The sequence below is a fragment of the Cryptomeria japonica genome, chromosome 9 (genome assembly GCF_030272615.1).
Source record: "Cryptomeria japonica chromosome 9, Sugi_1.0, whole genome shotgun sequence".
Lineage (NCBI taxonomy): Eukaryota > Viridiplantae > Streptophyta > Pinopsida > Cupressales > Cupressaceae > Cryptomeria > Cryptomeria japonica.
In genome coordinates, this window is record NC_081413.1 from 544,463,864 (window position 1) to 544,490,825 (window position 26,962).

The following is a 26,962-nucleotide window of genomic DNA, read 5'->3' on the forward strand; positions in this document are numbered from 1 at the left end:
AAATACAAGGAGCAGAACCAATACAAGTGCAGATCTGATTCAAGAGAATAATATTACAGTCAGATATTGAAAGGCAGATTGACTCTATTGAAGGGTGAACTGATAAACAAAGGCAGAGCATATATCATTAAGAGCAGATTAATATTCTGATCATTATTGCAGATCAGAATACTGTGATTGGCTCCATCATTTGGCCACATTGTAATTGAATTGATTCAATATAGAAGAGAAATTATTGCTGTGTTTTTCTCCCTTGAGTAGGAGGGTTTTCCCAGGGTATCTTGGTGTGTTTCAGTGTTCATTGTGTTAATTTGCTTAATTTCTATTAATCTAATCATAAAACAACATGGTATCAGAGTGGGTCAATTGTGACAAAAGATATTATTGCAGATTATGGTTAGAGAGTCAAATTAATGCAGTTGCAATTGGCTATCGAGTCTCCTTTCCCTGGGTCGTGGCTCTAACAGTAACTTTTTGGTGTGAAGGAATGCATTTGATATTTGGACCACTTTCAAAAGGGCCACGATTTTTTGTTTGGCAGGCCATTTTCATCACAGGCTGTGACTTGATATGAACTGATCACAATTTGAGTGTTTGAAAATGGCTGTGATTTTCAGAAGGCCATGATTCCATTTTGGAGCATTTATATTGAAGGCCACAATTTACATTTTGCAGGCCGTTTTTATTAATGTTTGTAGCTCCGAGGCGGAGATTCAGCAATTATGTGTGACATTGAAGAAGATATTTATAAGCGAACTCAATTTGCTGGAGTTCGAGGCTCCCGTCAAGATCTGCGAACAATGATATCTATCATGTGGCGAATGGCAGGAATAAAATATGAAGAAAGAGCTATTGGAAGAAGATCCTGCACGGAAGAAATTCAATTCATTTGGAGAATCCAGAGGGTTGGGGATGTTATTTCAATAATTGTTGTTCAGAATGTTGCAGTTAGAACAGTCTAGTTCATCCATGATGAGTGAATAAGATGGCAAAGGATGTCGTTGAAGGCTGCTGGTTGTCCTATGACAATGATATTGATCTTTTCGTAGACAACAAAGCTCTCCATATGGTGCTATATATCAGAGAATGCAAGGAGGGGGATGCAGTTTCGAGTTTGATCCGTTCTATATGATTCGCTCAAGGATGTTGAGCTTCCAGCTAGGAGAAGTTAGCACTTGAAGAGTTTGTCATATTCTGTCGGTTCTAAGTTTGCATTGCTATTGGGACTGAACAAAGGGTTTGAATAATATATTAGAGGCTGAAGATTACTTCAAAACCTGTAGCATATTCATGAGGGTTTATGAAGGAGGTGAGGCTATGTGACTCCTATCTGCCTTACGTGGTTTTGTTGCAGCCCTCTCATGAGGTTTGGGCATAAGATTTGCATTAAAGAGAACTTGCCTAAGGCTAGGAAGCCTGTACATGAGTTACAAATAGTAGGTTCATCCATTTCAAGTTCTTTATCATGAGTTTTAGCACTCCGAAAGGGTTGGCATGTCTCAGACTTGAAGAGTGATGTTTGTGGACTGAGTGTCTCAGTCTCTATAGATGAAAAGATGAGACACAGTTTCAGGACTAAATCCATGGGTACCAACAATAAGAGATAAGTATCTTTATGCTTGTATCCTTGGAATAACCTTTCAAGGCTAAAATTTAGTTTATCTGACATCGATTATTTGGATCATATTTATGAGTGTCTCAGAAATGAAAATTGGTTGGTCACATCGAGTCCATTCTCTATGGGCATGGATTGTGATGGTGCCTTGAGAGGCCTGATTCTATATTGACTATGTTAGCTGCATAATGCGTCTAAGAAATCTGAGTTGAGCAGATTGTCCTTTGTGCTGAGACTTGCACTTCCGAGAGTAGTAAAGATGAAAGAAAGAGATTTCAAGATCAACAAAGATAAGTTCCATTATTTCTTTAATTGATCTTTCAATGATATTTGCTACATACTCCACTTGTAGTTTGATTTCTTTTATATAAACTATTATTAATCTTTTTAAAATGCAGGTCAGATCGAGAAGCAAATGAATGATGAATTAATTATCTGAGATTGCTTAAGGAAGGAAGAGCTAGAGGCAACCTTGGACGAGGAGGTCAGAAGGTTGATATCTGATTCAGAGGGAGTCTGACATTTCATCAAAAGCAACCTTGGACAAGGAGGTCAGAAGGTTGATATCAGTTTCATAGGGAGCCACATCATCATGAAGATCTGGTTAATGCATTCTTCTATGCGAAAGAAGTTTGAGGTGCAAGCCCTTGTTAATGCATTCTTCTTTGTGGGAGAAGTTTGAGGTGCAAGCCCTTGTTAACTTTATTCATATTTCTTATGGATAGCTTCATTAATTATTTTAATTAATAATATTAAGTTAATTATTTATAAAGTTATCAAATAAATAAAAAATTAAAAGATGACTTTATATTTAATTAATTTAATAAAGTGACTTAATTTAATATTATATCATAAAGACATTTAAGTGAAATAATATTAAATTAATATTATTTCTAGAAGCTTTTGGATGATGGATTAAAAAAGTATGAAAGGGGGTTTAGCTCAGCTTCTAATCAGCTTGGGAATTGATTTTGATATTGATTGAGTTTTGTAGAGCCAAGGGGTTTCTGTAGAATATTGTCTTTGGGAACGAAAACTCCCATTGATAGCATAACTAAGGGAATGAAAGATCTCTCGAGGGGTTGCATTGAGGAGGTGATTTCAGTCATCTCAATTGAGCTTCATTGGTGGCCAAGGGCCAGTTTTCACTTGGGTTCATATTGGAGACATTTCCAGCATCAAGTGTCTTCAAAAATTTTTTGCTATGTGGAGCTGATTGCAAATTCCATTTGCTGAGTTTTGTCTCAATTATTTTTCAGACATCATAACTGTGTGAAGGTGCCACAATTTTTGTCATAGAAACCCATATTGGCATCTATTTCATACCTAATTGGAGCACCCCACTTCTAGGGTGCCATTGCTGACTTTGAAGGGAATTTGAAAGCTTTGATCTGCATTAGGGACATTATCAGAATTCTGCAGCAGCCCACAATATTTGCTCATGGAGCCTCATTAATGCCACGGATTCACCCTCTAACTGGAGCGCTTATTCCCTAAGGGGGTATTGATGCTTTTTATTTACTGAAAGAGGATACAGCAGCAGCATATTATTTTCTATAGACTGAAGCAATCAGAAATAGGGGCGGCTGAGGAAGGAGCTCGATTTGGCCCTTGGAAGGGCATATTACCTTAGCTATGACTTGATTCCTCATCTACAGCAATAGGCGATTTATTTTAGTAGGTTCATACCTTGTTTTTGTTATAATTACATTGCCTATAAAGTTTGTTGGTGTGGCTGCCATAGATGATTATTTCTATTTCTGAGTATAGAGGATAATACACATATTTTTGCAACCATAGAGCTTGATAGTTGTAAATTGGGATGCATTCAAATAAGGGATCAGTTTATGAGCTTTATATTTGCCATAATAAGTCTTGTTTTAAATCTGAAGATGCCTGCCATTTGTATGACGAAATGACAATTAGTTGTGGATGTTAAATTGAGACGTTTCTTATTTGTCTTTGTAATGCCCCACCAGGAACCCTAAAGGAAAACAACACAACTAGGCAACTAAAGGGTGAAATAAAAAAAAATTTAAGATTAAGTACATTAATTATAACCATTGCACGTCTGATAACACAGCGGAAGACTAACACATGATTTCCTAAGGGTTACCAATGAAGATTAATCGTAGATTATATTAACACCATGGTTAATCCAATTGTCCATTTAAATTAGATAAAGTAAATGCTTAAGCTCAAAACTACACATACATCTAAATTCCATAATGAAAGAATCAAGTATACCAATACATTCAAATTTTCATAAATCATTTATACATAAGATCAAAGCAACTGAATTAACATACATTCCACTGTCATAACATTACAATATCCATAAATACATGGCTTCCAATAATACCACGGATTACAAAGTTACAATATCAAGGTTACATAAAAGTTTGATACAATGACCACAAGGTCTCAACTGAACAAAGATCATGAACATGAGCTGGTACATGAATCACGAACCAAGAATACTAGCGAAGCCTTTCCTCGCTTGAAGATACAATCCAAAACATCCGATGGGAAGTGGCACTACCACCCGACCATGTGATCCCGAAATGGAACCACCCCACCGTGCTAGGAGATAGTAGAAAACCCTCAAACAAGCAAAGTAAGACAAGTACAAAAGAACTACAAGACTCCGCAAACATCCATGTGACTCAACTCACAAAACACTAGTGACTCTAAGGAGAGAGTGTCATCACATAGCTTGATGGTTACCATGGTAGGCCTCCTAGGTCCCGGCTCTCTGTCCTGGTAACCTCTCCCGGCTTCCGGCTCCAACTAGTCTCATGCGGACCCTACCAATCCTTTTGTGAAGACAAGGTGGTAAGTTTGCCATTCCAGGCCTTCTCGTAACATTATGAGCCTTGTACAAGCACTGCACCTATGCACGAGGTACATTATCTTAATTAATATTTATTTCACTCCCCCCCAATATATTATTAGGTTATCACTTTTTAACTGACTTTCGACGGGTTATCCTGTCATCCACTTCGAGCACGGCCCCCGCTCAAAAGCCACTCTCTCTCATAGCACACTAACAGGAAAGGTCTCTCTACGAGAACTCTATGGTGAAACAGACAACCATAAATAATCCTGACAAACCACAGGTGAAGGATACACAATCACTGTAAATGTGATTGCAATTTCCAATTTAATGAACAAGTTATATGCTAGATGGTGTATTTAAAATTTTGGTATTATTACTATGACAATAATATTATCGTCTTTCTTTTCTGTAGGTCTGAAGGATGAACATGTATTGATTTCAATGTCATTCCTTTTCTTTTGAATGATGTATATATAGTAAAGCAGTCACAATCAAGTGGCACCTTGATCGGACATGTCTTTTAGACATGTCCGACCAAGATGTCACTTGGTCGTGACTGTCTACCGATTCACTTCGGTGTTTATGATAACTAATCGGTGCTATTTGTAAATGTTAATAGATCGCTATAAACACACCCGATAATGAATCGATGTCAAAGCAAATGATAACAGATCGATATAAACACACCCGATAATGAATCGGTGTCAAAGAAAACAATAACAATAACTAATAGCATTATATGCTATCGAGTTAATACCCCGATAGTATATTAATGCCGATTCATAAATGAATCGACATTAATATGCTATCGGGTTACTAGCCCGATAGCATTTAGATCGACGCTTAACTATGTTAAGCAAGTCGTCAATCTAATCTATCTTTACCCAATATCAATATCATAATCAAGATCAAAGTTACAGTCTGATAAACATATTCAGTTCGGAAAGCATAAATCAGATAATCTAATAGCATAGATGAGTAAACCAAAACAAAATAGAGGAGATTAACGAGTTAGGAAAATCTTATCTTGCAGAAGCTACTAATGCATTAACACTCCCTCTTAGCTTTGGAAGATAGATAAAGTAACCTGCATCACATTTTTTTTTCCATAATGTCAATCTCCAAGAATATATATCATCTATACATATGATATGAAGTATCATCAGGACATAATATACAAATATAAAACATCACTCTAAGCATGTGACATAGAGTATCACCTAACCATGTGATATAAAAGATTCATCTTTTCATTATGACAAGATATCATCTAAACACGTGATATCAGTATTGCCTAAACATGCAATATTAAGGATAAACATATGAGGATGGTTAGATTATCATCTTATCCAGGCTGTGATATGTGCACAAACATTTTACACAAATATTTTATCACAACACCATCATGGCACATCCATGACATACCAGAGATCCAACATGATAACTGGTTTAGAGAATCATGAGATCGTCACCTTATGATGTCTACATACAAGTGTTCATAATCTGAGAGATCGTCACCTCTTAGATATGAACACAGGGGGTGAAACCCATAATATCTCAACATGACAAAAGAAGTTTGCACATTAAGCATCTTATTTACAAAGCAAATTACCTTTCTATCATACCTAAACCTTTTCTGAAGTGATCAATCTTCACTCTGGAAAGTGGTTTGGTCAGAATATCTGCAGTCTGATCTCTTGTACTAACATATTCCAATTTGATCACATTTTTGTCTACCATGTCTCGTACATAATGGTATGGAATCTCAATATGCTTAGATTTGTCATGAAATACTAGATTTATAGAAAGTTTTATGCAGCTCTGGTTGTCACAGTGAATGACAGTGGGTTTCATGGGTTCACCAAATAGTCCCACAAGCAACTTCCTAAGCCATAATGCCTCTCGAGCAGCCATGGAAGCTGCAATGTACTCGGCCTCGGTGGAACTCTGTGCTACAGAAGACTGTTTTCTACTGATCCAAGAAATCATAGCTGATCCTAAATTGAAGCAACACCCTGAAGTGCTTTTACTGTCAGTCACACTCCCAGCCCAATCTGAGTCTGTAAATCCGTGTAGGTCTAGATCGACTTTCTCATATTTGAGACCAAGATTTAGAGTACCTTGTAAGTATCTCATAATGTGTTTCACTGCAATCAAGTGGATTTCCTTAGGCTCACACATAAACTGACTTAAGGCATTGACTGCATAACAGATATCTGGCCTTGTATTCACGCGATACATCAGAGACTCAATCATCTGTCTGTAGAGAGTAGGGTCAGTGGATTGTGACTTTGTTGATGCTTCCTTAAGTTTATGTAAATTTGTTTCCATGGGAGAGTTCATAGGTCTGCAGTTATGCATTCCGAATCTCTTCAAAATGTCCAAGGTATACTTTCCCTGGTTTAGTATAATATTTTCAGAATTTTGCCATATTTCCAAACCTAGGAAGTAATGAAGGAGTCCCAAGTCCTTCATATCAAATTCTTTAGATAAATCTTTCTTACATTGATTTATGAGGTGATCTTCTCCTGTGATTAGTAAGTCATCAACATATAGAATCAATATTAACATATCACCTTTATTTTGTTTTTAGTAGAGATTTGGATCTGCATCATTTTTAGAGAAGCCTAGTTTAGAGAGATAGGTGTCAATTCTTTCATACCAGGCCCTGGGAGCATGTTTAAGCCCATAGAGAGCTTTCTTGAGTCTGCACACATGAGACTCTGCACCCTGAATTTCAAATCCTTCAGGTTGCTCTAGGTAGACTTCTTCTGAGATCTCACCATTAAGAAATGTTGTTTTAACATCCATCTGGTGCACCTTCCACCCCTTTGTTGCTGCAATGGCTAGTACTGTTCTTACTGAGGTATATCTGGCCACAGGTGGAAAGGTTTCTTCATAGTCTATTCCTTCCCTTTGAGAGAACCCTCTAGCTACAAATCTGGCCTTGTGCTTTTCAATACTGCCATCTGCAGCATGTTTAATTTTAAAAAACCATTTTGATGAAACAACTGATTTCTTAGTAAGCCTAGGAACGATCTCCCAAACATCATTCTTCATAATGGACTAATACTCTTCAGACATGGCATCCTTCCATACTTGATGTTTAAGTGCATTTGATACATTGTTTGGTTCAGCCTTGAGAGATCATTCATAAGAGCAACATAGCTAGTGAATTTATTAGGTCTTTTGCTTTCCTTAAAGGTTCTTGAAGGAGAAGCAAACTTATGAGCTTCTGCTACAATCCTGGTGGCCCATAGAGGTCTTTTCTTGAGGTTTACTCCAGGTAGGATTGGAGTTTCACCTATAGTTTCCTCAAGATTCTCCCTCTGAAGCTCAAGAGTAGGATCTTCTTCTATGTTAGGAGTGGGGATATAGATTTCAGGCTCTATTGTACTTAGGGCTCTTTTGAAAGCTAAATCTTCTTCAAAAATTGCATCCCTACTAAGTTCAATATTTCTCTGACCATGTATATATATTCTATAGGCCTTGGATGTTTCACTATATCCTACAAGTATTCCTCTTTTTCCAGAAGGTTCTAGTTTTAGTCTTTTCTCTTTAGGTACATGTATATAGACAGGACACCCAAATATCCTAAGGTGGCTGATATCTGGCTTTAGTTTGGTAAATACTTCTTCAGGAATTTTATCTTCAAGATGTGAGTGAAGACATCTGTTTTGTATATATACAGCAGTGTTAGTTGCTTCTGCCCAAAGATTGTGTCATAACCCCTCTTTGGACATTGGATTAAATAAATACGATAATTAAAACATTTATAAATTAACATTTAATGATATTGGAAAATCGTCTCATTTATGAGACTTCACAATTTTCCTTTAATATATGATTATTAATATTTATTATTTGTTATGATTATTATTTATTATTATTGTTTTATTTTAATGTAACGTTCATATTTCAATTATTAATATTATATTAACTATTAAAGAAGTTTTACCATTAAAACATAAAATAGATATATTGAATATATTACACTAACCGAGTCAACTTAGTTCACTAATTAATATACATTGTATTATGTATATGAATCAACTATTATATGATTCGATTCTATGAGATAATTAATATGAATCGATTTTATATAATGCTTAATATATATGAATTGGTTAATATATAAATCAGATAATAAACATCATTGGTATTGACATGATAAACATGAATGAGCAACCAGCAAGCATTAAGTAGATATCCGATAAAGGAAGATATTATAAGCATCCGATTGCTTTGGATCAATTATCGCTGCATAGTAAGGATCGACCCATAGAATGTTAAGTAACAACCAAACAATATCGATTAAGACAAGAACTAACAAGCAATGATTAATCATGGAGGGCAGCGATTATACAAATGAAAAGTGTTTGCATAATAAACTAATTGGTATCATGAAGGGATGCGATTTGTATAATAAACCAATCTATTTATGCTAGGAAGAGGTGCGATTCGGAAGAGATATGCCCCTTAGACCTTCAAGAGATTCAATCCCTTCAATATTGCAAGATATATAATGGATATCAAATCCATTCTCTCTGGAGCAGCAGATTACTTCTTATTTTATTTACATCCTTATTGGACCGCTCAAGTGAGCAAGTGCTATTGGCATAAACTGGTTGCATATACATAAAGAGCAAAATCAGGAAGAGCACCATTGTTGTTTACCAAGACCGATCCACATATTCCTAACCTCTGATTTTGCTCATTGTGCATCATTGAAGCATTGAAGTTTCATATGGAGGTCAGCGATTTTAATAAGAGACTTAGACGATTCTTTTTATGACAATTTAAGGGAGGATTGGTGAGGAATGGGCCCCTTATGAATTAAAATCAGAACCGAGCCTAGGCTGCCATGGCCCATCGTATTTGCCTCTAGCTTGTCGATTTGTCTTCCAAACTCTACATCGAAAGTAGCGATACATCCCAGCATTGAAGGCGATCCTATTGGTGGAGGTTTGAAGTGCTTTTGGCTGCCATTCATTGAGATCTCAGACTTCACATTGCAACAGCAAGGGCGATTTTGGAAGAAGACCGATTTGGCACATTAGAGGGTCTTGGACATTGGATATTGCTTTCTTCTTCAAGGCATCATTATCAGGTTCATTTACGAGTAGCTTTCATCGTAAATTCTCAGTGTGAATGCATAAGTATAGTTGCAGTCCTTGAGTCTTCAGAAGTATGAAAATTGTTCATTTATGACGGTCCATGCAATTGTTCATTAGCTGCTCAAGATAAGTAAGTCACCCTTTTCATTAAAGTCTTGACTTAGGCATATAATAATTAAATCACCCAAAAAGCTTAGCCACCTGGCTTATTAATGAACTGGTCCCCTAGTTATAATTAATTAGGAATATCCTATAAACTTAAAATTCAAAGACCACCCTTTATTAATTATTAATTTATTCCCTTTATTATTATATGCCTTAGCCTATGGAAATAAAATAGGTTGGCAATGGTATATATTATTGAGCTGGGCGGAAAGGGACATTACAGATTGATATTTAGATTCTGATCAAGAATCATGGCTTTGGCAGCTTCTACAATTGTCCTATTTTTCCTCTCAGCTACCCCATTTTGTTGAGGATTATAAGGTATTGTTAGCTCCCTTTTAATCCCTGAGTTGTTACAAAAATCTTTAAATAATTCTGATGTGTATTCCCCCAATTGTCAGTCCTTAGGATTTTAATTTTATTTCCTGAGTGGTTCTCCGTCAGTGGTTTAAACTCTTTAAATCTACTAAGGATCTCTTCTGATTCTTTACACTTCAGAAAGTAGATCCAAGTTTTCCTAGAGTAGTCATCAACAAATATTACATAATACAAACATCCTCCTAGAGAGGGAACTGACATTGGTCCACATACATCAGAATGAACTAACCCTAAAACTTTGTTTGTCTTCCTAGTACTATTATGGAAGGCACCCTTGATATTTTTACCTAGGGCACATCCCTTGCATGCCTCTGAATGATATTGCTGCAACTTAGGTAAACTTGTGACAAGGTTTCCCATAAATGATAAAGCTCTATAATTTAGGTGGCCTAGTCTTCTATGCCAAACCTTATTTGCATTTGTTGCTTCATGAATTATGGCTAGATTGGGCTCTGTGCACAGCTCATACAAATAGCCTTGTCTTTGACCAATGACTTTAGCTTTCTTGATGGAAGAATTTCTTGGCCAAGCCAACACCTTGTTCTCCATGAAGGTTACTCTGTATCCGTTATCTTCTAGGGCTGATATGGAGACTAGATTTATCTTGATGTCGGGGACATATAGTACTCCTTCGAGTTGCAATGATATGCCTGTCTTCAGTTTGATGGTGCAGGAACCAATTCCTCTAACTGGATGTGAGGAATCATCTCCGATGGTTACTTCCTCATCATTATCCTCTGTCATGGAGTCTAGCACTTCTCTAAACCCTGTAATGTGTCTGGGTGAGCCACTGTCGATCACCCAGGAGTTAGATTTATTTGATGCATGGCTTGTAAGTACTGAGTAGAGGACATAGTTCTGGGAGTCATGTTCTCTTTTAGATTTTCCTGCTCTAGCAAATGTGGCTTATTTGGCTCTCTCTGGACATTTTGCAACAAAGTGTCTGAACTTATCGCACCTATAGCATTGAATATGTGATAGGTCTCTCTTTGAAGTGTTCTTGCCTTGATGACCCTTCCTCTTCCTAAATTGCTTCTTCTTGGTTGTCTTATTTGTGTTAGTATTTAGAACTTGAAGGTCTTCGTCTATGTTCTTTTGTTTTATTCCCATCTTGTTCAATCTTGATTCTTCTTGGAGACAATCATCCCTTAATCTTTCAAACTTAGGATACTTGGACCTTGCACTGATGCCTTGGACGAATGTATTCCATCCACTAGGCAACCCATCTAGAGCAATGAGTGTTAACTCTTTGCTTTGGATCTTGTAATTCAGAGTTGCTAGTTCGTCTCTTAGAATTGATATCCGCATAAAGTAGGCGTTGATTGTCTCCCCTTTGTTCATGGTGATATGATTTATTTCTCGTTTTAATGCCAGAGTTCGACTTGCATTTGATATCTCAAATGTGCTTTCAAGTTCTTTGAACATTTTATAGGTTGTTTGATGTTTTCTTATGATGGGCATTATGTTGTTTCTCACCCCATCAACTATTATTTTTATGGCCTTTTCATTTCCCTCAATCCATGTTGTTTTGTCAAGTTCATTTTCAGGTTGGTCATTTTTAGTTTGAACAAATGAATCTACTTTGTTCTCTTTTAAGATCATCTGGATTCTGAACTTCCAGGCTGAAAAATCATCGCCACCTCCAAGTCTGTCTTCTAATCTGATAGCGCTGGCCATTGGAGAAATGTGATGTAGTATATAACCTTGTTCTTAAATTATTCACAAAATTGAACAGCCTCAAGGTCGATCAACTTGGCTCTGATACCATGTAAATGTGATTGCAATTTCCAATTTAATGAACAAGTTATATGCTAGATGGTGTATTTAAAATTTTGGTATTATTACTATGACAATAATATTATCGTCTTTCTTTTCTGCAGGTCTGAAGGATGAACATGTATCAATTTCAATGTCATTCCTTTTCTTTTGAATGATGTATACATAGTAAAACAGTCACGATCAAGTGGCACCTTGATCGGACATGTCTTTTAGACATGTCCGACCAAGATGTCACTTGGTCGTGACTGTCTACTGATTCACTTCGGTGTTTATGATAACTAATCGGTGCCATTTGTAAATGTTAATAGATCGCTATAAACACACCCGATAATGACTCAGTGTCAAAGCAAATGATAACAGATCGATATAAACACACTCGATAATGAATCGGTGTCAAAGCAAACAATAACAATAACTAATAGCATTAAATGCTATCGGGTTACTAGCCCGATAGCATTTAGATCAACGCTTAACTATGTTAAGCAGGCCGTCGATCTAATCTATCTTTACCCAATATCAATATCATAATCAAGATCAAAGTTACAGTCTGATAAACATATTCGGAAAGCATAAATCAGATAATCTAATAGCATAGATGAGTAAACCAAAACAGAATAGAGGAGATTAACGAGTTAGGAAAATCTTATCTTGTAGAAGCTACTAATGCATTAACAATCACTAACCCAAGATTGACCATTTGGACAAAACACACAATGGCTCACATCAATAAGGTTATACAACAACACCTGACCAAGGAGATATAATAACATAGGACATAACAACAACTCAACCAGAATTGCAATGGAATTAAGCTTGACTGCAAACACCATTTACACAAGATCCTAATACAGACAATCTTTTCTTAAAACAGCCAAATGCATAAATAACTTGCAATTAAAGATTTTCCATAAAATAAGAAAATACAATTATATTAATACAAATAAATCAATCTTGTCATTTGTCCAATAAAGTTAAATAAATTCACATATGAATTAATCTCCTAATGTGTTTCCAAGCATAAATATAAAATCTAAAAATTACAAGCTTTTCTAAAAACACCAACACTCTTAATTAATTATATATATCTAATATAATTATATGAATAAATATATATACATCGTACTAAATAATATAATGCCATATTAAAATAAACCCGTATATGAATATATATATATATACATATATATACATATATATACATATATCAATTTAATTTAAAAAGAATCAAATCAAATAACTACATAGAATTCCGAAAACTTCATATTTTGTTTTACCCGAAACACACAAAAAAAAGGCGAAATTAATTATCCTGCACGGTAACACGTGCTGTCGTCGGTAGCACATGCTACCGCACGGTTGCAGGTACGTAGGTAGCAAAGGCTACCGTCGGTAGCATACTACCATCGGTAGTACTGCTACCGTACGATAGCCATACTACCATCGGTAGTGGCTACCAATGGTTTATTTTTATTTATTCTTTTTTTGGTTTATTAATTATTTTATTTTTATAATTTTTTTAAATATAAAAATAAATTCCCAATGCCAATAAAATCCACTTCCACAGAATTTTATTTTATTTTTTATTTTATTTTTAATAATCAAGTAAACTATTTTTCGCAAAATTAGATAACCCAATAAATTTAATTAACAATTAAATTTATTTCTAAAGTAAATAAATAATTTCACAGAGATACCATTATTTAAAAGATTATCGGAACAAATCAAACAAGAGAGAATAATTTCTCTAGTAAATACCATTTCTCTCAAATCTTGCAATTTCCATGCACCATAAAAATCTTGTCAAATTTTCCATAATAATTTTCCTAATTTTCTCAAAATTAACTTCTTCCCATAAACTAGAAATTAACTTCAGGCATGAATTTTAAATCAAGAACATGAATTAACCAGAAGAGGGTTTTGGATCTGACAAATAATTTACACACACATTATTCAAAAAAATAGAAAAAATAAAAATATTTTCTTAAAAACAAACAATCAAAAGAAGCCACCCAACCTGGTGTAGCTTTCCTGGAAGAAATTTGTAGAAGAGAACCAATCCTTCAACAAGCTTCCAAATAAATTTCTTCACCTAAATCCCTGACCTGTTTCCTGTGTATCCTAAAGTAATGACCTATTCCCCTTTTTAAACTAAAATTTTAGGTTGAATATCTTTTTCTCCAAAAACCTAAATTTAGAATAAAAGCAATTTTCTTTTCTTTTCTAATATTCTAATCAAGGATAAGTTAACATGCAATAATTAAAAATCATTTTTCTTTCTTTTCTTTTCTCATGCAACTCTAATTAATTTTCTAAATAAAGAAATTAAAGCAATACTATAATTTTATTGAATTCTTTTATTCATTCATTTATTTATTTATTCTTTTATTTATTTACGATTCTAGGAAATAATAAATACAAGTAATCTAATTTATTTTTCCACTAAAATTTAAATAAAATATATTTCTAATATCATGCAGCTTGCAACTTAATTTAATAACTTCTTTTAATTAATTAAATTTATAATCTCAATGCATACAAAATTCAACTATGAGATAACTCCATAAACTTAATTAATTAATCAAATCCACTAAAACACACAAACTGAACAAATCTCAAGCAAATACTCATACAAAGATCAAACGACAAAATATGAAGGCCGAACAAACTGACAGGACGACCAACTGACGACACTCACACGAGTGTAACTGAGTAAAATAGGGTCAACTACTATCTCCTCCACTTCCATCGAAAAATAGAAGGCACGCTCAGACCTGTGAAGCCAAGTGGAGACAATACCCCGTACCTACCCGGCACTTGTACTTGCAATATCCTGCATCACTGAACCACACATGCATATATACAATATAGAAAACACGACATACACACCAATGAAGGAGAATCGTGACGTTCCCTGTCTCACCGAAATGAGTGAAGGAAAATCGTCCCCTTGCATCCGATACACTCTCAGACACACAACATATAATTCCACATTGCATAGATAAAGTAAAATGTCAGTACATAACAATAATCCATAAAATGCCATAAATCACAAGTACTGAAATACTGCAAATAAATTATGCATCTCATATCTAGATAAAGCATGAAATAATGTCATAAAAATCTGAATAACACATCATGGTAATGTATCCACTGAAAACAAACAATAATAAAATATGAGTCTAATGAGTTCAAACGAGTAGGGGTACTACAGTCTTCATTAGTCAATCTGTCTTTCTGCTCATTGCATTACACCTATATGAACAAACAAGCAAACATACTCTTTCAGCAGCAAACAACCATAGGAGCAATCTGAAGTTTTTTTTCAGTCATATGTAAAGTGTTTGACAAATATCAAGGGCTGCAAAACACGCAGAGTTATTTAGCAGTCCAGAAACTGCATAACACGCAGGCTATAGAGACTGAGAGTTAAAACAGAAGGTTGTCAGCCAATTGTTTAATAATATTCCTTGCATTTTTAGTCCTATATGAGCGAGGGATATTACACAAAATGCTTACTCAGGATAAGACTGCAATACCCAGTAACATAGGTTGTTTTGGATTAAATGGCCCTTTGCATAAGTTTTGAGGAATTTAGAAAGGTATTCAAATGGATTATTTGAATTTACAGTCCTTGCAACACTCCCACTCTTAGAAGAACCCCCAATACTACTTCAATTGCCACTTTATTGAATTTGAACCTCTTTACCCTCGCTATTGCCATTGTGTTTTTTTCTTGACAATTCAAAACACAACTGCAAGTGCAAAAATAAAATAAAAACAAACAAAAAAAATTCCTCAAGTGCAAAAGAGTTTTATGCAACTAAACAATGGATAGTAAACTTACCTCAAATGATGTAGATTTGATGCTTTCTTGCCTTCCTTTCATTGTTTGTATTTTGTAACATACACCCTTGTTCTTTTCTTTGTTTTGTTTTCTGTTTTTTGTGTGTTTGTTGAAGAAGAGAGATTAGCAGAATATTTGATTCACAATAATAAAACTTGCAGCAATATAATAACTCGGGAAATGACAATATTCAAAAAACTCCACATGATGATATAACTCAGATTTATTTTCAGAATGGAGAGTACAATATATCATTAAAATGCACAATACCCAGATAAATAAAATGATTTACAAATACATTTCAAGCATACTCTTTAACTCCAACAATACATAAGTCTCATCTGGCACTGAAATCTACAAACTGGAAAAAGAAAACTTGAGCACCACTATCTAGAATCACCTCCCAAAGCCACAATAGGGATAAATCTGATTGTGCAGCTCCAAAATGCCTCCAAACAACAGCAATCTGCCTTCAAACCTCAATCGACCTCCACTCCAAACCCTCATGCCACTTCCAAGCAAGTAGCCATCCAGGAAGAATGTGCAACCAGCTAAAGAAGATGCACAACCAGCAACAATCAGAAAACAATCTCTCAACTCCCTTCAAATAGATCCTCACCAATCTGATATGCCATAATCTCTGGCAAATAGGTCCAACTATGATTCTTGGATGAAATAACTAAGTAATCCTCCAAATTGCCTCTCTCACCAACATGGAAGATGCTCCTTGCAAGGGTTTCCATCCTCACAAAGCCACAGGATGAACAAGTTCAACTAGCAAAGAGGATTTTCAAAAAATCAAAGCAAGCATATGAAACAAGCTCATAAAACTTGCTTTTATATCCCTCCAAAAGCTATGCCCCCTTTGCCTTTTTCTTTTAATTTGATTTTAAATTTACTTATGTCTCCCAAAGTGGCGCACATCCCAAAAGGGCCCCTTTATTAAATAAAACACTTGCTTTAATATTTGGGCATCATAGAGTCGTTTATTAAAAGATATTAAAATAATGATAAAGTTAAATCCTTAATTTAACTATAATTTAATAACTTATCAGTATTTAATTTAAAAGCTCGACTTTATCAAATATAGATATATCATCATTAACTGCATCCACCGACCATACTAAAAATAGTAATATTGATAACTGGCTTAGTCAGTCCCCGGAATTGACTTACCAAAATAGTATGGGAAAACCATCCAAAACCACTCCAGAAAAGGGCATTGCACACATCTCAACCTCCCGAGCTCAAGGAAACCCCTGTCACTACTAGATCAAACTGTCATCATGAGTTCTCTAACCCAACTTATTAGCCTTCAGGAACCCGTTCAATAGGCTAATAGTCCACCAAACCGAAGTGCTTAGGAAGGGGACATTACATTGTTGTTTCTCTTCTCTTCTCACAACTCTTCTCTTCACAATTTTCAAAATGACAAAACAAGTTTTGTTTTTTATTTTAATTGTTAGTGTGTCTGTTTTAGGTTCAGGTTTGGTATAAAGAAGTGTGGGGGTCTTTGCGGGCCCCTCCATCCCGCCATTTTTTAGGGTTTTTTCTCTTAATCTTGCTTTTATATTGTCTAGGCCATTGGGGATAACTAGCCATTCCTTGCTCAAAATTCCTTGTTTTGGAAATGTTTTTGAATTTTTCCTAGAATTAGGTATAAGGATAAGTCCAACCCATTCCTACATTTCCAAAACCCCCTATAGGAGACAAGTTAAACCATGTCTTTGGGCCACATAGAAATTGAATCTTTCTTAGAAAATAATAAAAACCGTTTCCCCTTTCCCTAGCTCAGTTTGTGAAATTTCAAGATGTCCAATCTGAGCTGACAACTAATTAATTTCTGTTTCAGAAACAGGAATTTCTTGATTTGCATTGTATTGATATGCTCTTTTGAAGCTCAAAACTATTGTTCATGAATAATGACGTAAAATTTCTTCATACTGCTATGTCAGGGTCACCGATGACTATATTTAGACATCCTAGTGTGTTCTTTTCATCTTATATCGCAAAGTATGGTATAGTATTATAACAACATATTCAAATAACAAAGGATCAAAGAAATGAAAGATTAGCTACGTATGTAAAAACAAGAATAAATAGCAAGCAAATGATATAGCTTCATTTATATTGATGATTTTGTAATTGGCAATGAGTGCACCCATATATAAGTTTATCATCAAAGCATGCACATTTGTCGATACCTTCTCAAAATACTCTATTAAACTTAGAACAAGTTTGAGGAATAATCGAACTTAGTATATTTGGTGCCTCACTGCATACTAAATGCCCCCAAGTACTTTATTCTTACTATAATTTTCCTCTTTAACTTTGGGTACTTGAGATACTTTAATTTTTCTAGAGTCTAAAAAGATATGGAATTTTAGGAAATAAAAAACCTGCCATGTGAAAAATCTGGAAGCTATCTTTAAGGAATCTAATTAGTTGTTTTGAGTTCTAAGACTATGGTCATGTAGGTTCACTTGATCCATATTTTCAAATTACTAGATATTTTGCCACTTTAAAGTTCCCATATATCTTCAATACAAAGATTTGGAAATATCCTTAAAGAATAAACTTTGATGCTGGTCTAACGAAAACTCAAAAGAGAAAGTAATTTTTTTTTTCTAAATGGGACAATATTTAATGTTAAAAAGCTCAATTTTTGCTTCAAAAATATTTGTAGTGTAATGTCCCCTAATGGAACCCTATTATATTCTGACCTAGAATCACAATTTTAGTGCATAGTAAATACAATAGAGGGACACTATTGTCAACTAAAACTTAACTGGAACTTGCACAACAGGTTAGTCAACATTTCCATTATGTTACGATAGATCATCTATTCAACGTTCTTTATATATTCCTAGTTTATAAGGAGGAGTCAACAACCCTTTCTCCCCCTACACATGTCCCCATTATGGAGCTCAAGGAGAATCAGATAAGGCTCCTCAAGTCTATCCCTTTCCAACAAGCCCAAGAGCACCAAGGACCTCATCAACTTTGCCTCTTGGCCCACACTCGGGGTTGGCGTACCTGCTGGAGCCTAGTGCTCTTGCTTCCTTGTATCCTCCCTCCATAATTGGATGGTGAGATTGAAAGGTATTACAGACTCCATCATATAATTTACTTAATCGTCATATGAATAGTTAGTGATAGAAAGGAATTATTACACTGTCATACGTATTGCAGTCTATATTAATATTACTATTAAATTCCGCATAAGAAGATTATCAGGCATCGTATATTAAGCATACAAATTAAGCACATCCCCATGCATACCACCATGAACAAGGATGTTACTGCCCGTAACTTAATAACAGGTCTGGTTTGATCTGATTGATGGTGATATCACTAGAGGCTTTTGATTCCTTTCCTTTATATCTCTCAATGTGAGGGAGAGGTCACACCTCTTCATCATGTATGCCCTTTGGCAAGAGACACACCCTTTTACCATTAGCACCCTTTGAAAGGGTACAACTCGTTATTATTTCTGCCCTTTGAAAGGGGGACAACCTTTCACGATCAGATATGCACTTCTGATTACCAAATTATTCCCCCTCAAATGAGGTTCTCTTCTCCCTTTTATATCTCATGTTTGAGGGAGTCACAACTTTTCATTTTATGTCTTTTGACCATTCATTAACTTAATTAAATTTTAATTATATTCTTTAATATTTTAATTTTATTATTATTATTTATCATTAAATTCTATTTCAAAGTGGGGACATTACATGTAGCCATTCTTAGACCCTCTTAATTTCAGCACCTATAGTGAGATTGACTATATATATTTAAAATTGAATTTCTTTTTCTTTCCTTTTTAAAGTTTTTGACAAAGTTTACATTGCTATTTGACAGGCAAAGGAATTTGCTAAGCAAACTCAATTTCCAGGAGGTATGGTGTTCCAATAGATACTTTTGGATGCCAAAATACTATTTAGCTATGTGTGCTAAATATGGATTATTTAATTATTCTGTCTTTGTGTTTTGCATTTAGACATTCATATTCTATTCAAGAGAAAATATTCCTCAAAAATTATTATTATGGGTAGGGATAAAATTTAGTCAAATTAAGGTTATATCTTTGCAAGGTTTTAAAAATTAAAGGCATCTAAACATGGGAATTGTAAGATTTTAATGTAAATTTAGATATTAGGAATGGGTGATTCCATTTTAGGTGGAAAGGTTCATTAGACTTTAGAGTACAAATGGTTTATAAATCTTGAAAAAGGGAAGGGAGTTACCAAAAGAGAGGAATATAAGACCTAGATGAGGAGAGAGAATGACAATTGGAAAGTTGAGGCAACTAGTAATCCATAATTTTCTACTCTTAAAATTGAGGGCTGAGAAGAAATGAGCAATAAATCTCTTATAATGGTGCACTTGTATCCCTAGGTGGCATTCATGGGTCTACACAAGTTACTACCCAATCAACCAACTAACTTGGGTCTTTGTAGACACCCAATCACTTAATTATCACTATTCTGAAATGGATTTCTGGCAATGACCAATCACCCAGCTATCATTGGTAATTAGGGGTTTTCAACATTACCAATCTCTCAATATCATGGGTTTTCATGGATTTCTCTCGAAGTGGAATACTATGATGGTAAATCATAGGGAGAGCTACAAGAGCTTAAGAAACTGAGTTATGTAGAACCTTATTGAAGGATCTTTTGTTTTGGTAGTGACCTTGTAACTCGTCTATAACATCTTATACCATCTTATTGTTATGGTTTCTTTCTTTTATTTTGATGGACCACTTGTGCCTACTTAGATGGGGTCATGTTCTCGCTTGCTTATAATGCATAGCCATGATTGAGATAGTGAGACTTACAGTTAATGTGAAGTTCATATGTTTTGGGCTACAACTTGATAATTTGTTTTCATCAAAGACTCAAGGATTGGGCTATTTGATTGGAGGTGCTAGATTTATTTCTTCTGGATAGTCTTTTCATCCTTGCACAAGGATGACATTTGAGGATTCAAGGATTGAAATGATGACGTTTGAAGATTTAGAAATTTTCATCCACTCTTTTAGCTTGAGACTTAGAAATTTTAACTTTATATTGAAGATACATCTTGTAGCCATTTTCACTATTGTGTGCAATCTAATAAGCAGTAACAATCCTTTCCAACTTAGGATGATACATGCACATGTTTTCAAACTTCAAGGGTACTTTTCTAGGGAATTTATCCTTGTCTGAAACCAAGGAAATGGGACAGTGATTTGAACCAGCTTCTTGAAGGACCTCCAATCTTAGAGCGACATCCTTGTGAAGCTAGGATTTAGACATCAAGAATCTACCAATTCCTTTTGCAATAAAGTTCTTGCTTTTTCTTCGATGAATTTTGGTAAACCACTGTCAATGGGTTTTGACATCCCAAAAACCTAAATCCTTGATATAGGAGGTGAAGCTCTCATTTTCTTCTATGTTTTGAATGCCCCCTTTCTATTTAGAGGAGTCTACCCTAGCATTTAAGATGAGCCTTTGGCCTCTTTACTAACCAGTCCTAATCTTCCATGGATAAAACCATAGAGTGCATTAGCTTTGCTAAATTTGGTTTCTTGCAACAATTTCAGATTCAGGTTATTCTTATTTTAGAGTCTTCAACGCACACACCTCTTGCAAAGGGAATTCAATCTTCTAATATTATAGGAGAAAATATTCATGAGACCTTTTTATCTCTTGGTACTTGCCAAGATGTCCTCTAGTTGTGATTGCCGGTTAGCTGCAACTTTGGCTAAGGCCACAGTTTGAAGAGTGACATACCTATCAGGTTTACGTAGCTTATTACTACCAAACTCTCCATTCTCTTTCAAGAGATTTCACAGTTTGATGATTTCCCATTTCCTTCTTGATTTAGATTAGATCCTTCAAAGAGCTATCGGTGCTTGCTTGACTTGATCTATCCTTCTCCCACAAGGGAAAGCTTTTGGATTGGAGGTTTATTTCCTTTTCTTGGATAGGATATGTCATGGTTTTCCCCAGACCCTTGAAAGATATTTTCTGGATCGCCTTTGAATTCATACTCCACAATCGTTACTACAGCTTCTCTGATATCTAACTTCTACAATGGTGTTTCTTTGACTATCTTGTCCCCTCTTGGGTATTGGCTTCTTGTCCTATCTTGCAATATTCTTTGATTCAAGTTCCTTTTCTTCAAGGTATTCTTCCTTTTTGGTTTGATGAACCCTTCTTCATCCTTTCCAAGTTCATGGATTTCAATAGGATGGTTAGGGTTTTGATCAGCCATTCATTGTTTGATTAGACATCCATATTTGTTACATCTTCTACATCTAAAAGTTGGAACTCTCATTGTCAAGTCTTTGGATCCACACATATAAACCTACTTGTAGGGAAAGAATTTCTACGAGGGGAGAAGCAAGATATAGCTCCATGCAAAGTCTGGCATAGACTGAGTCGCCTTTGCCATGAAAAGTTTTGGAAATATCAGTTGGCACTCTCAAAGATTGGAAATATCCCTTGCAGCTATTACTGTATCAATTTCCTTCACCTACAAGGATGAGCCTAATTTGGCCACCATATCTTTGAAAGAACCACTGGAAGGTGCAGAAGAAACCCCCAAGCTTGGTCCATAGAGGAAAAATGAAATATCCTCTTACTTTTTTTTTCAAATTTTTCAGTTTTCAAACACCATAAAGCACCCGTTAGGGTTAGAAAGATAATCAAAACACTGTTGAAAGGTAACCCTTCCACTTTTTGATCACCAAGAGCCCAATGTGGGAAGGTGAGAGCATATGGTGATAAGGGGATTGTTAGCTTCAATAATCCACTAGAAATTACAATGTTGGGCGTCAAAGCCAGCCTCTTCCACTTATTCAGTGGGTCTTGTGATACAATTTAGAATAAGATAGCTATTAGTACTACTAATCAGCTTTACATTACATAGCATGAATTTCAGATTAGAGAATATTACTGTCCATCACTGCAAATGATGTGTTATGCACTCCCAAAGCTACAAAGACTAACAACTCTCAAAACACACTACACACTTCAATTTTCAGAATCTGATATGCAAGAACAAGCAGCTGGAAAACGCAGATCAACAACACTAAACCACATTAAAATGCTCACAACTCAATCAATACTCCACGGAATGACTCAAAATTGATTGCAAATGAAAGCTAGGGAGGTAGGCAATCATGCTAAGACCCACAAAATGCAACATACTCACCCAAACATTTTTGCATGCATCCCAAGACAGCTCCAGCATGGTACGACTAGGGCAGAAAGTACAATTTGCAATATAAAAGTCAAGACTCCAAATTAAGATTTGAAAACTGACATGAAGAATCACCTAGGGCATAGGGAAAGGTTGAGTGAATACCCAGAACCATTGGAGAACCACGCAAAGACTTATGAATAAAACACACCTACAGCCACACTCAAACCAGCAAGCTGCAACTCACACAAACCACACCAAAAATTAGAAAACATCAAGCATACATTTCTCAATGAACTCCATCTATTATCCTGAGTGAAGAATAGTCTCACAATCTCAACTAATCGCTATCTTTCAAGCGAGAAGCTAAGCATTCAACTAGGAGGTAAGCATTCCTCGAAGCATTCAATCGAAATTCCGGCAGCACTCGTTGCAATATTCATAGATACCCAAAATGAGAGCCCAAGGCCTTTATTTATAATCTTCTCCCCAAATCGAACTTCTTTTCCCTTCAATATGGAACTAAACACTGACATTCAAATTTCTTTTAATTTGCCCTTTATTTCATTTCATTCCATCTCCTTCCCAAATCGCTCAAGTGCATAGATGAATCACTTTATTAAAAATGCCATAATATATAAAGTGAGCGCTCAACATAAACTGAGGGAAATGACTTTTAAATATTAATATAACTTAAGCAATCCTATTTAGAAAATCGTCCAACTTGCCTTAAGTTATAATTTAACGAAAAACACCATTTTCATCAAATAAGGATATGGGGAAACAAACTAGGAGAATTGCCTTGCCAGAAATAGCCACTGAACTGAGCTATAGAACCCATGCCAAAAATAGTACTTACTAAAAATAGCATACTGCTAAAAATAGTAAGTGTTTCCAAAGTGATTTTAACCCCAATTTGAGCAACTGTCGTACTTGCTAAAAATATTAAGTCCAGAAATAGGTCTTCAAATTCATTTGCATGTTACACCATCGCGAAACCCTCTGAAAACCTAGAAAAACCAAGAGAAATAAGCTGCCCTCGCCTCCATTTACTAAAAATAGTAAGTCTGCCAAACTCCACTGCTTGCTATGCATGTACCATCATTGCGAAGCTTTCTGAAAACCTAGAAGGAATTCAGAACCAAAACTGACAAACTCCAACATGTAAGCCAACAAAAATGCTAAAACATCCTCCCAGAGGTAGGAAACCCTAATTTTTGCTTCCAACTAGCCTACGGGTCTCTGGAATAGGCTAACGGTCAACTGAGCTGGTTACTGTTGAGAAGGGGACATTACAGAAAACCTAGTGAATGGATGGAATCTTAGACACAAGATTAACCAAAAAAGAGCCCAATGAGAACAAGCCAGCTAGAAACCATAGCAGAGATCATTCTCTATATTCTCATTTTTCATGGGTTTATCCTTTCTTCATTAGGGTTCTCAAAAATAAGGATGAAGTTTTAAGTTTGCTTATCCCTCTACAATTTTTTCTTGTATGAATATCAGTGAGATATAATAAATTTCATATACTATTTTATGTTTGCTTCCATGATGACTATCACAACTTGATTAGCTCAAACCTCAGTTGTGCCATCAGATTACAGTGGAAGGTCTTCTAAGTTAAATTATGGTTAAATTGTAATTGAATATGTTAGTACAAACTCATAGCTAGAATTGATTTTATGGTAATACAGCAAGCTTAAGGAAATATGAATATTTTTTAACAAATAGCTAAGATTTTTTGTACAATATCATTTTTTGTTAGCTGTAGTTGAATAACTCCTCTAATATAATATTGAACACCACTGCTTATTTTCTGCACTGTTTATCGATTTTAACAAGATATTAGAATTTCTTATTGCAGAAGTTTATGCTGATCCCAGCCATTCTACCTTTGATGCATTGAAGTTTGTTTCTGGAGTTTCGACTACTTTCACTCCATTGGTATGTGGTTCACTCTTAATCAAAAGCATGAACTAGTTGATCTTCCACTTCAAATATTTCATTGTATCTTGGTGCAGAGACAGGAATGGAAATAAAATCTCTATGATATCAATATATGAGTATCATGTTGATAGGAAAAGAAAGTGAGACATAAAAAAATTCTGGCTGTTTTGAATGCATTGCCAGTGGTTAAATGAGATCAGTTTGAAAATTGGTTCCCTAATCAATTGGCTTTTTTGCTATAATAGATGAATTGCAACTTGTTAGAGCATTACTTTAACTATCAGCATATATAATTGAGAAAAATATTTTGAATCTTCAATTGAAGCTACTTAATTTTTGTAGGCTGGCATGAAAATAATTGAGTCATATCTTCAAGGATACAGGCAAGACTGGAGGCTATCATTCCAAAAGGAAACTGTGAATAGAGGCAGCTGGTAACTTTTTGGTTTTGAAGAACTTATTTTCAATTCATAAATGAAATGTTACTGGTTTTGTATATTGTTTAGAAGCCCTTTTTGTCAAAATGCGAAGTTAATTAATGGATTCAATGTTGTTGTGTGCTGCAATATTTAGAGATTGCTATGAGTGAGTGGAATTTAAGGTCTACTTTTGGTATACAGCTATAAGTTTTCATTTCCCACTTATACAATCCTCTGAAATTACTACCTATATATGTTTTCTTGTGGAATTTATCATTTATTTATTCTTAGCATGAATAAATATTATAGGGAAACCAAAGTCTTATTTTTTGAAGTGCGACGTAAGTCCATAAAGATAATCTGTTTGTTGAATCCTACAGTCATACAGAGTCTCGTGGCTTTCAAAGTATTAAAAATGAGTTGAAATTTTATATTGAGATCTTTATTTTCTCTTTTTTCTTCTAGATATAATATGGTCTTATGTGATATTGTTTGCTCAACCAGTTGTATTTATGAGAATTTATTAAATAGGTGATCAATCAAAGTATAATCTTTTGTTGAATAACATACTTATCACATTGTTTCATTGTTTAGTATTGATGGTTGATTCAAAAAATGGTACGGATAATTAATGTGGCATTTATTGATTTACAGGCAACAAGGAGGCATACTTGTTGCAGGCCCTGGTGAAAACAATATTGTGTACTTACACAAGGTTGGCCTCTCTTTTTCAGTCACAAATAGAAACAAAGTCACACTCCTCTTTCTCCCCGACAATGATAAAAGAAAAAAAAAGCTAGTTATCTAAAGGCTGGATAAATATATTTATTGTGTAGTAAACCAATCTTTAGCAGTCCACAAATTTTACTTTCAAGCACTTTGGGAAAAATTAGTGTATAAAAATTTGGATGTATATTGCAAGGTGATCCACTTTTGAAATGTGCTAGGCAATTCTGAGTTGGTTTTTCATATAATAAGCTACTAGATGGTGATAAGAATGCGCCTATTTACATCTTTCCTCGTTTTGAAGTATGAGTTATTAAGAAACCTCTCTTTGCAAGATGCTAATGCTAATATGTGTAATGTAAAAGGAAAGAAATAACGAGCATATGCTACCTTCAGCCTCTAAAGCTTTGTTTAGATTAAGGTAAACATAGGGAAAGCTCAATACTGTTGTTGTAAGGCCTTTGGAATAGAATGATGAGCTGACACAATTGTTGCTGAAACATCTCTCGTTTTTTTCTTTTGTTTCTTTGACTCTTTCTTTTTCTTGACACTCCTTGAACAACGTGTTATGACCTTGAAATAGTGAAGGTGATAAGCAAAAAATAAAGAGTGTAGTACAAAACCTTTTTAAAACAAATGTGATCTAGGACAAATACAACGCTTGTGGAGATGGCATTAGCATTAGCAAGTAATGCACAATAAATGAAAAACATTAGAGAAGAAGAGTACATGTATAGGAATAAATTTGCAATAAGAGGAGTACAAAAAACTAGACGATTTAATAACTCCATGTATATGATCACATTTGAAATAGCTTTGCCTAAACTTGACTAGGGTAAGGTTAAACCCGTAGTCTACCAGAATGTAATGTCCCCTTCTCAGTTCTAGACTGATGGATGGAGTCTTAACCTATTTTGGAAACCCGTAGGCTAACCAGAGACT

At 35.0% G+C, this 26,962-nt stretch overlaps 1 protein-coding gene across 1 annotated transcript in view; it reads left to right on the forward strand.

The window, feature by feature from the left end:
* The window catches only part of LOC131061011 (thioredoxin-like protein AAED1, chloroplastic), a 203,714-nt gene that overhangs the window by 122,431 nt on the left and 54,321 nt on the right, over positions 1-26,962 (forward strand). Inside the window, exons 5-8 of the mRNA XM_057994517.2 lie at positions 19,599-19,635; positions 24,793-24,872; positions 25,218-25,309; positions 25,949-26,009. Of these exons, the coding sequence (XP_057850500.2) occupies positions 19,599-19,635; positions 24,793-24,872; positions 25,218-25,309; positions 25,949-26,009 (270 nt within the window). The remainder of the gene's footprint in view (positions 1-19,598; positions 19,636-24,792; positions 24,873-25,217; positions 25,310-25,948; positions 26,010-26,962) is intronic.